The 11,725-nt window shown below is 41.9% G+C and overlaps 2 protein-coding genes across 2 annotated transcripts; one reads left to right on the top strand and one right to left on the bottom strand.

Annotated features, from left to right (window-relative positions):
- The first annotated feature begins 962 nt into the window (after nt 1–962).
- Nucleotides 963–8,088, top strand: rnf185 (ring finger protein 185). The gene is made up of 7 exons (XM_036528912.1): nt 963–1,080; nt 2,474–2,697; nt 3,194–3,212; nt 3,791–3,903; nt 4,020–4,074; nt 5,154–5,271; nt 5,790–8,088. Exons 2-7 carry the CDS (start codon nt 2,525–2,527, stop codon nt 5,885–5,887), a joined length of 576 nt encoding a protein of 191 aa, XP_036384805.1. The 5' UTR covers nt 963–1,080; nt 2,474–2,524; the 3' UTR covers nt 5,888–8,088.
- A 257-nt stretch (nt 8,089–8,345) lies between these two features.
- LOC118778531 lies at nt 8,346–10,500 on the bottom strand. The gene is made up of 2 exons (XM_036530097.1): nt 10,355–10,500; nt 8,346–8,983 (listed from the first exon to the last, which is right to left on the bottom strand). Exons 1-2 carry the CDS (start codon nt 10,482–10,484, stop codon nt 8,403–8,405), a joined length of 711 nt encoding a protein of 236 aa, XP_036385990.1. The 5' UTR covers nt 10,485–10,500; the 3' UTR covers nt 8,346–8,402.
- Nucleotides 10,501–11,725: the final 1,225 nt, after the last annotated feature.

Below are 11,725 nucleotides of genomic sequence, written 5' to 3'. Positions count from 1 at the left end.
TTTGCACAGCTGGATATTTACTGAAGTAATTTTGGTTAAGTAGGTACAACAGCAGTGTCTCATCAGGGAATTGAATCTGCAATCTTTCAGTTATAAGCCCTGCTCATTACCATTATGCCACACTACTGGTGTTAGTCTGATGCTGAGTAAATCAGTCCTGTGCAGTCACATCACAGCCCTTTCAGTATCTCTTTTTTTCAGTGCTTCACATCAAAGAGCTTAATGGGCAGAGGTATAAGTGAAGGAGGTGACCTACAATGCATAATTTGGTGTGTCATCTTTTCCCCCTCTTTCTTCAAATTACATATATTATATAATTATTATTATTATATATATATATATAGATAGATAGATAGATAGATAGTGCACACAGGATGTATGCCTAATTATCAAATACAAAACAATTATGAAAACACAATGCATGCATGAAAATAAATATGATGCAAAATATATATTACTTAATGCTGTCAGTCATATGTTTTTATTCCTTATCAGTGCTGGTGTATTGTATTTCTCTGGGTGCAGCATTTTCTGAAGAGGCTCTAGCTATCAATAACATTTCTATTCTATGCAAGATGTCAAAACACTACCCAAAAAGGTAGCAACCTTCGGTAGAAGCTTCTTAAAAATTAACCAATTGCTGTAATATTGACATGATTTCATGTGTCTATGTTTCTCATCAGGACTTTACTGCAAAATAACTTCAGATCAAATCTGTAAAAACATCTCAATTCTCTGTTTAGACTTCTTCTTTTAAATAAAATACGTCACGTTGTAACTTCAATGTATCGTGCATCACATCAGACACCGAAATTCACAATACCGTAGGGAGACCTCCAGCACAGTAGCGAGCAGCAATACATGTCGCATCTGTTTTTACCACCGCGAAATACACACGAACAAGAAGACACTGGCTCTCTAGTTACGTCAGCAAAGACGTCAGTCTCAGGTGGTTTCCGGGTGCCGTGCTGTTGTAATCAGATGAAAGCCGAGTCGGGTTACTGGGACTTGAGGAGAAAAGTCTAGCACTTGGAGGAAAGAGCAAAGCCTGTCTTAGACTTATTTGATGATATCGTCAAGGTATGTCCGTTCTAATTGTATGTTTATGTGTAAATGTTGCGAGGAAATTGTCATTCAAATGTGATGCCAGAAAGATGCTGGTACTTAGCTAGCGTTAGCTATCTATCCAGCTAGGAAGTACTACCCAGCGACACGAAATTTATGAAGCTAGTTATCCAGCTAGCTGGCTAAGCTGGCTAACTAGAGCGAATAAATTCAGTAACAAGCTGGCTAGCGAGTTAAAATCTGACAGTCGATATTGTACCACTGAGCGCTAGTTAAAACGGTCGCTACACGCACCATAAGTGTGTGACTAGCAAGGTAAATTAATGAGTTTTACAGCAAGCGTTCGCTGTAAATTAGCCAGCTCAATGACATTTGGCTATATGGCGTTAAACGAATTAATTAAGATTTTTGGCCGGACAGCTAGCATTTCAACACTGTGTCGTCTTATGTAACTACCTTGCGAGCACGATCGCTGATTAGTCAACAGTCCCGATGTTATGTAGTTAGTGCCCTTTTATGTACATAACCACTACATTAGTTTATTAATTATTAGCTAGTTAGAGTGAGCCAGTTGCTATTTTTTCAAACTGTATCGGGGTGAAACGTTACTACAGCGTTCCGTATGGAGTCTGTTCCTACGTAAAGGCATTTAGCTAATGTTACCTACTAACGTTGATTAGTTTGCAAGGTAGCGTTATCACTAAGCTTTCTGCAGATAATGCTGTAACTGGGACATGATCCAGTTACACTACTTGTCACACTGTCCTGTACTGATGCTGTACTTGTTGGTTATTTAAACACATTGCGTTCAGAACAAAAGCTTTTACTTTCATTTGCATCATTAAATTATACAGGTCATTCTTGACCGGATTACCTTTCAAGAAGGTCAGCGGAATGGCGTATGCTTATTTCTACATTTTCGCATGGATGTAAAACAGGCTCACACATAACATTTTCCGGACTTCTGTCATTTTACTTTCTGAACATTGTTATATGAAGCAAATTAATAAAGAATTTCTGTATAAAAAATGTCTGGAGCAGTGGCGTCGTTAGGTCCGATCATTCGGGGGAGGTGTTTATTGCAAAACAACAGACAGACTGTAACAGAGCGGAACTTGACTTGCAGCGTCCGAAGGTGTGATAATATTTAGTTATTAGAAAGGTAGATATAACCTCCCCAACCTACCGATGCCGATCTCCCTTGAAAAAAGAAAAGCCCCAGGCAAGCTTGACTTAACCCCGGATCTTTTCAATAACTAGAAACGCCCGTGGTCTGGAGGAGTTCTCTGGCAGCTCTCTGGTCATAGTCACGAAACTAGCGCACGTTGTTTGTCTTGCTTTGCTTGTAGGATATGAACATGAACCGCGTCCTGCCTAATCTCGTTTTTTTATTATTATCATTTATCAGGAGGCGACAGCATAGGGGAGAGTTCTTCCATTCTTGTGTGTAGTGGTGGAAATGGCCAGCGCGGCTCCCCCGGCCTCAGGTTCCGCGGCCACGGACAGTGCCGGCCCCGGCGTGAGCGGCGCGGCCGCGGCGGAGGGAGGTAGCCAGGACAGCACCTTCGAGTGCAACATCTGCCTGGACACTGCCAAAGATGCGGTCATCAGCTTGTGTGGTCATCTCTTCTGGTATTTAAGGGTTTTACACCTTCGCAGTTCCACTAGCATGTGCATTTGGTAGTATACTGTAAGAGCTGTGGCAAACGGCACAGTGTGATGACTACGAGTGGTTTAGATTACAAAGAAGAATGTTTGACAGCGTATTTCAATCTGTATTTGAATCAAACCAGCTAATACTATCTAATCTGTGTTTTCCAACTCATTTAGTAGTAGCATAATGTGAAATAATACATCTAGCCAAAGTAACAGCAGTCATAAGCCTATAGTGCAAATTAACCAAATTACAGGGTATCATTGCTGTGTTTCTTTATACAGACATGCAAGGTATAAAGTAACACTTTATACCTTTACTTTCAGATTGTTTCAGATATCCCCTAATTGCTGTAATTAGTAAAGCATGTGGCTTCATATGCATTTATCTGAGTGAACGTGCAGGTGAGGCACATGATTTTAAATGGTCTTTTTTTCTCTCCTCTCCTGTGGTTTGCCTCCTGAACCATGCCAGCTGGCCGTGCCTGCACCAGGTGAGCCATGTGTTTGTCTGTGTCACACCCCCACAGCACTCATTCTCAAAGCCATGTCTCATTTGGAGCAGTAGCTAATGACTCATCAGTGAACCTCAGGCTGCAGCCAAACACTTCATCCTACTTTCCAGTAGCCAGTAACGCAGTGAGGCTTTGTGACTTCATTTCTGGGTACACTTTTACATTGTGTTTCCTGACTGATTAAACAAACATTCACTGTGGTTATTTAATGGGAGTTAACTTCACCTACATTTGTATCATGACCCAAACCAGGTGTGTGGTTTGTATTCCTTTGCCTCAGTACCATGGTGATGAAGCCCCAGTCTGACCTCTTTTAGCTTTTGTGGGTTTTCAGCATGCGCTTGAGCCAGTAAAAGGATTTGATTAAATGCTTTGTTACTAAAACTAAAAATTTGCAACTCAAACATAAAGCTTTTAACACAAAACTAAGGAGTAAAGGTTACCTTAATGACACTATAGAATAAAATGTGTAACTTATTCTGCAATGTTTAGTTAATTTTTAGCATTTAACTGTAATTGAAGCTTTTAGCTGAATTTTTCCTCCTTGCTGTGTGCAGTGGCTGGAGACTCGGCCGACCAGACAGGTGTGCCCAGTATGTAAAGCAGGTATCAGCAGAGACAAGGTGATCCCATTGTATGGCCGTGGCAGCACCGGACAGCAGGACCCACGGTGGGTGTGTGTGCGTGTGTGGATGCATCTGGCATTGCTGAAGTATGTATGTACCCGTGCTGGTGTGTGTGCATGTATGATCATCTCATCTCATGTATCTTGTCCTCGTTCCGCAGGGAGAGGACGCCTCCTCGACCTCAGGGCCAGAGACCAGAGCCAGAGAACAGAGGAGTGAGTATGACAGCCACCATGTGATGACCTGACCTTCTCTCTAAGTAAAACTCAGCATGTTCATCACGGTGTGTCTCCTTCACTCTGTCATCGTGTTTCTCCTCTGTATACTTGATCAGGCTTGTCTCATTTTCAGCCTCTTTATCTCAATAAAAATTATGTATTTTAAAGAGTCACATAAAACACAGTGCACAGTAACATTAACAATATAGCTATGCAAAGGAGTAAAAAGCAGCAGGATTATGAGTAAATAGCCAGGGAAGTTGGCTCAGGTTTGAAAGGAATGGGATCAAGGAAGTGTGTAAAGGGGGGTTGAATGCACTTATGGGGTGTGAATTTGGCCTAGGGGGACCTCCACAGACAGGGTGGAACTGGATAGAATTCTTTGTCTCCCTCTTTTCCACCTTTGCATCATTGTAGTACTTAATTTCCAAGCCTGTTAGTTTACTTCTCGTGTCACCTTGAATATGCTCCATAATGACAAAATGACTGGATATCTCATGATGGCAGTTGTTGACGGATTAGCCGTCCCAGCATTTGTAACATTTCCTGCTGTGTTGCACGGACTGTGCCTGATGAAACCCTTACATGGAGTAGTGCAGGCGCCAGAGCTGAGACGCACAGAATTTATTAAGAGAATTGCTGGCCCCAGTGGGCCTCGTTAGCCCGCCTCTCTGGGGGCTTGCAGCCAGGCCTCGCCGCTGTGACACCCTCTGACTTTCATTGCATCAGACTTACCCCTCTCTTTGTCTGTACTCCCCTCTCTCTGTCTCTCTCCTTAGCTCTCCTTCCTTCACTCACTCTCCTGTGTCGTCCACTGGAAGAGTTTCAGGCATCTCATTCGTCCTCTGTGACTCGTTAATGTTCAGTTAATTAATGCAGGGAGATCACAGGGCAGTAGGCCAAGTAGTTTTAGCCGTGGGTGTCAACCACCCAGCACCCCACTCAGTTTCTGCATCACCATTTCACACTTCCACAGCTGGTGTGGGTTTGTGTGGCATGTGTTTTTGATAAAGGAGCTGTATTTGATGCTGTTCCAGTGCCTCAGTGATGGAGGGTTTGGTGTCTTTGTGTTTCAGGGTTTTCAAGGCTTCGGTTTTGGTGATGGAGGATTCCAGATGTCGTTTGGAATCGGAGCTTTTCCTTTTGGCATTTTTGCCACAGCCTTTAACATCAACGATGGGAGGCCACCACCAGGTACAGTGCCCCAGGGGATTGTGGGCATGACCACAGTGTCGTTTTGTGGACTGGGAAATATCATTAGGCGCTGTAATGGTTAAATAGCAGGATGGCAAGATACATTTACATGTATCATTTGGCAGATGCTCTTATCCAGAGACTTTCAAAGCAGTGGAATATTCCCCTTAAGAGCTGGAAAAAACAAAGCAAAAAGAACTGAACAGAGAGAGGAGCTTCAGCCCTTAAATGTTTTATGCATATGAGAGCATGAAATGCAGCTGCTGTATTATTAGTATTTTGTGTATGAGGAGACAATATGCTTCCTTTGTGGAATTCCCACACCAGATGTATTTGGCTGATTTGCACCAAGACTGAGAGAGGTAGCCAGCAGGGTTGACCCGAGTAATATCCCCAGAAAGTAACATTCCTAGAAACCACTAGGAAAATAATGTCCCTAACATCTGCCCCAGAGTGTAACATTACCACATGCCAGCCCCCCAGAGTATAACGTTCTCTCTGCTGTCCTTTCCACACAGCTGTCCCTGGGACGCCCCAGCACATGGATGAGCAGTTCTTGTCTCGCCTCTTCCTGTTTGTGGCTCTGGTGATTATGTTTTGGTTGCTCATCGCCTAGACAGACAAAATGGGGGACAAGGACAGACACAAGACGAGGAGCACCTCTCCTTCTTTCCAGGAAGTACTGTATAGCAGGCAGATAATCTTTTGCAAAGATAGAATTATTTTTGTCCAGTTTTGTCTGGTCCAGTGCTTGATAACAGAATGTACCCAAATAGACTGACATTAATTCAAAATATTTTTGTGAATAAAAAAACCAAGTATTCAGCAGTGAAGTCTTCCCTGAGAAACTACTGCTGCAGCCCGAGAGATGACTTCATACTTTATCAGTACAAATACAGGTTATGTTTTGAATTGACGCTTTGTCTGTCTGTTTCTGTTAGTGGTCGTTTTTATGGGGAACTTCAATGAAAGTGAAGTGCGGACCGTCAAAAGAGGTTATTTTAGTTTGGTTATGAACTGTGACTACTAAGCGGACCCATTTGTTGTTCCAGTGAGGCCTAGCTTTCTTCTCTTCAAACACAACATGCTGGTGTGTCTGTTAAACTAGTCAGAGGCCAGTGTGCATTTGGTGTGTCACAAAAGACAACCCTCCTGCATCCTCGCACAGGACCTGCAGTCCAAGCAGTAGGTTGGGTCACTGTCAGTCTTTCTCATCATAGGATACAGTTCACTGATACTGAGCTGAACCAAGGTGCATAAGGACATTTTGGTGTGATTAAAGGAGAGGTTTGGTGAAAAATTAATGTTTCATTGTGTATCAAGTATGTACATACTCAAAGGAATTTTGCAGACAACATCCTGTAAGCCTGAAACCTAGCCTTTCTGCAGATTGACACGAGGAAAACTTACTCTCACCCAAAATTTCTCACTACAGTACACAAAGAAATATGAAACCTTGTCGAAATGAGCATTTTCCTTGGGAATAGCTTTCTGATTACTTGGACACCAAGAATCTTTAGAAACCTTTGTTTTGAGCGGAACAATGCAAAATGTGTATTGTGAAGCTGAGGCATTTTTCAGTTTACTGTAGTGATGAACTCTGGCTGTTATTAAGGCTTACATTAGCTGGAGGGTAGGTTTCTAAGCTTACAGACTGTATCTCCGAATGTTAAAATGTGCATGAGTAAAGGACTTGATACTTAACATAAATCTTTTTTTGTTTATTTGTTTGTTGTTTTTGGCCGGACTCCACCATGGAATAAAACAGGTTATGTAAAATGTAATGATAGGGGTGTCTTCCAGGTGAATACAGGTTAAGTGAGTCTGCAGCTGGTGTTACCAGGTGTTCCCTAAGGCATGTGGAATGCTAGATGTAAACTACAAGTGGAAGTTTTTTTTTTCCCTAATTTGATTTGTTGACATGTGCCACAATGGCTATTATAGATTGAAGAACAGTGGCTAGAGAAGCCTGAGATTCTCACTGGGTCTAGTTTCAGTCAAGGATAAGTTACATTTGTAACTGACACTTTTCAACAGAGCAGGAACCCCCCCCCACCCCCACCCCCAAGTGAGGTGCAGTTCAGTCGGTTGAAGTGGACAGAGAAGATATACTGCATTTCATTTGCATTGCAAATACAAAAGCCTGCCATCACCTCTTACACCAGCCATCACCTGTCACCTGGAGAATGGGACAGGTTTGCCCATCTGATTATAGTTTGGCAGAAAGTAACAGAATAATAATGTAAATAGTAATGTAGAATAGTTTTCTTGGGGCTTGTTCATGAATACATTTTTCCATGAGTTGTTATGATCAGATAACAGGCAGTATTTCCTAACACCTATGCAATGGCTTTTTTTTTTTTGAAATTTCAAATCTCAAGGCTTTGTCTTGAGATTTGATTGTTCTTTATGTTATTGATATTACTGAACTGTAAAATTAAACATTTTGATTTAGAAACCTTGCTTTCATCAGTACAAGTGTGGGCAGTTTTTTTGTTTGTAATTAGTGCAGATGAGAAGTAAATCGGACATAACCCATCAGGTTAGCCTCAGAATGAAGCCAAAGCAATTAACGGTCTCCAACATCCAGTGTCGTTGGCATTGGATGGATGTTCAAATGCTGTTATTTTAGTGAAAGTATAGTGAGCTCATTCTAAGTCTTTCTTAAATGGTTCATGCCCTGTTGACTAAATTGTCTGTGTAATAGATGCCTTAGGAGTAAATGTATTTTTTGGGGGAAAAAAGCATTCTCAAAAGCTCTGTTATTTTAGCAGTTAATTAAACATGTTGTTGCTCAATAAGTGAATAAAATCTCCTTGAACGTCTTGATGCTCTAGTTTGATCTTCTTGGGCTGCCAACTGCTGATCATGCTATGAGATATGCGTTTTGACCATTGGTGACTAAGGTGATACGGTAACATGGGTTCTCCAATCATACAGCTATGGTGTAAAGGGGGTTGCACAAAGCGTAGAAAAATTTTGATAAATGAAATGAATGTCAGGCCACATAGTTACATATCAAATTTTATTGGAAAAAGGTAACAAAATATTCCAGTAGCTCTGGACTGCAGGCAGACAGTGGGAGAGCGAGAATGTCCTCATGGCCCCCAGCACCACAGGGGGCCCCCCTGTCACTTAAATTCCACCTCGAACATGATCTGCTGGATTCTGATTTTGGCTTCGCAACGTTTCTGCGGTGGGAGTCTCTTAAGAGCTGGGACCAAACTCAGGAGGAAGAGCTCGTCCTCGTCGGTGGGCGAGTCGGCCGAACGCAGTGCCAGCTCCGCACTCTCTGCCGGCCTCTTCTTCCTGCTGGGAGCCCTCACTGGAAGGACGGAGGAGGAAGAGCATGAAGGTGGAGCCTCCATGGGTCCCTGTCCTCGGGCATGAGCAAGCTGGGGCATGGGTGTTAGCTGGGTCACCAGGGCTAACTGGGTCAGCTGGGCCAGCTGAGCCATGGGGGCTAACTTGGGCATCAGGTTGAGCTTGCTCTTGTCATCTCCCTCATCCGAGTTGCTGTAGTCATGCCTCTCCGGCGAGCTGCATATCTTCTGTTGCCGGTCACGGACGAAGGGCTTTAGAAACTCCAGAATGTGGCGGTACCTCCACTGCTTCTGGCTGCCACTCTCTGGCCCGCTCCTCTGCCTTTCCGCCTTCACCTCCTTTATGTAGCGATCTCGCAGGTTCTTCCACTTCCGCTTCGCTTCCTCTCCTAACCCAACAGAGCACACAAAAATAAATATGACTGATGCAATCAGTGTGTAAGACAGTCTAGGTATCCGGTTGAAGGGATGTGTCCACAGTTGCACAGTAGTGTTCCACTAATGTGTAGGGGTCTTTATCACTGTTTTAGTGGATGGTTTAGGATCATTACTTCAAAAATATGTTCTCTGTCTCCCTTATCACTCACCACCCATCACTATTTACAGCAAGGTCACTACATGCCTCCAAAGTTCACTGACTGGACAATGGGATTGTTAAGAGGTCAACAACTGAGGTTATTTCTTACATTTGCAGGCAGTCTACTCTGATAAACACAATCATTGTATATGTGCTTCTTAACTTGTTTAAAAAGGAAAATCTCAAAAATGCATATTACTATATAACTGAAAGACCGTCACCACTTGAAATGGAAAGGACATGGCCAATTTGGCCCTTCTATGCATTAGTTGTGTTAGAACAGGTTGTATTCTAACACCACTAATGCAGAGTGGCCAGAACAGAGGACTTTTTACCCAAAATGTGTAAGACTTTACAATACAGGATAGAAAAGAATTGTGGGCATTTTAAAAAGGCTTCAGAAGATGGGGATATTTGTATATGATTCCACTGCATACGGAGGGATTTCCAGTATTTTACAGCTGTCAATGGACTGAGACCAGAACGAATGCCATTAGATTTGCCTCAGTCCAAACCCACTACGTCATCAGCGGTGCCTCCATTTAGAAGCATACATTCACAACACAGTAACGTTACGTAGAACTGTTTCACTCCTATACACTACACACAACAAAATGTGATATTAACCCTCTGACCTGAATTCAGTGACAGAATTAATTACTGTGATGGCTGCCCTTCGAAAAAAGGTAAACAAATAATCTGTTACGTTTCACAGTTCATTTTATCTGTGACGTTTCACAGTTCATTTTAGCTGTGATCATCACAGCTAACAAAAGAAAATAATTGGGGAGGGGAGTGAATCACAAATCATTATCCAATTTTAACAATTATATTTAGTTAGTTCAATTTAGACATTTGTTTATGGTGACCGTCTTAGCTAGGCAAACTGTACAGGATCTCCCGCCAATAACACTCCCACCCCACTGTGCAACCGCGTCTCTAATCGTCTTGCGCACGCTCTCTGAGCATCAGAAAGAACGCAACCAGACTGTCTGGAAATGAGCAATAACGACTGGCGTGTGTAGTCATCAGAGCCGTGGATTAGATATATAGACAGGTTCATGAAGGCCGGATTTCCTGCTGTGTACGATTAAATCACTTGATAATCAGCCATCTAGCTAATTAGACCTGCTAGCAACCAAGCTAGCTCGATAAAATCCTTAATAACGTCTTGCATACTAACCCGACAGCCCCACTAATGCGCCGATACTCCGCCAGGCATTTGCTTTCCTGTCAATGTTACGATATATTGGGAGCGTTGAATTATAAAGCTCTGGGTATTCGTAGACGGCTAGGATCAACTTTTCCTCCATCTTTTTCGATGGCTCGGGAAAGAGAGAAGGGGAACTTTCCACTCTCCTTTGCCTGTTTTGCGCGTAATTACGTCACAAAGCGGCGCCGTAGCGGTTGAGTTTGGCCGCACATGCTGCCGCCTTTCTACCCTAGACAACAGATCTAGGATCAGCTTGCCCCCGCAGAATTCATACTGGAACCTTTTATTTCAATTTTTAGTACTGATTTAGAATCAGCTGTTATGCGCGGACAGCGCCTATACTCCCTCTCGTTATTGAACTCTCTGCGCTGCCGCGTATCTGCTAAGCGTGTCTTTGCCTCATATGTAGTTAGCTAGCTGGAGTCAATGTAGGGCAATATTTGGACACATTGATTTTGTTTTTTAAATGTTGATAGTTGGAAAAAAAAAACAGTTTTCCAACTCTGAAACGCAAAAATATGCTGCTCCTTTTGGGGCTCAAAATCCCACGCACGCATATTTTGCATAGCATGCAAAATAAAATCAACCGTGGAAAAACACGATAGGTACATAGTGCAAAGGTTTATCATAGAACCATAACATTAGATTTTTCATCACTGAAATTTTATCACTGCTGGATTTTAAAATAAAACTGTTATCAAAAACCGCTGTACACGAAATAATTTCAATCAAAACATACTGTAGTACTGTAGTATGAGACAAATGTTCTCATATTTACATGTGTACATTAAAATATATTATTGTAACACATTCTCACAGAAATCCATACAGGTTTTCAAGAGTTTCAAGCCTTTTGTGTATCGGTGTAGTGATTACTGTGTTGCAGACCATTATTACCTTGGCATGGACATTGGTAGAAACGAGACATTATTGCAGACACAAGTTAAATTCATTTGGTTATCTGGTTTTCAAATAATGAGCATTTAAATAAGCATATTACAACATTTAAGCATTGTTCTAATATGAAGTAGCTGTATTCATGGTGTTTGGAGCATGGAACATTTAGTGTTTGTGAGGTAAGAAATTTGCTTGTGAGGTTGACTTTTTTCATTTAAGAAAAATAAGTCAAAGGAAGTAATTGTAAAATGTAATTGTAGTCTTAATGTCACGACTTATTTGGATTTACGATTAATTTATTTCTCATTCATTGTGGTCTTTCAAAGTTTGAATACTTTACAAATATATGTATCTATGCATTTGTATATCCTACTGTATATATAAGTGGATATATGTAATATGTTAAACATGTTTTCCACTGTCTCCACTGTTATACGACAGTAG

This window comes from Megalops cyprinoides, chromosome 5 (genome assembly GCF_013368585.1).
Source record: "Megalops cyprinoides isolate fMegCyp1 chromosome 5, fMegCyp1.pri, whole genome shotgun sequence".
Lineage (NCBI taxonomy): Eukaryota > Metazoa > Chordata > Actinopteri > Elopiformes > Megalopidae > Megalops > Megalops cyprinoides.
This window is presented reverse-complemented; position numbering and strand designations above follow the sequence as displayed.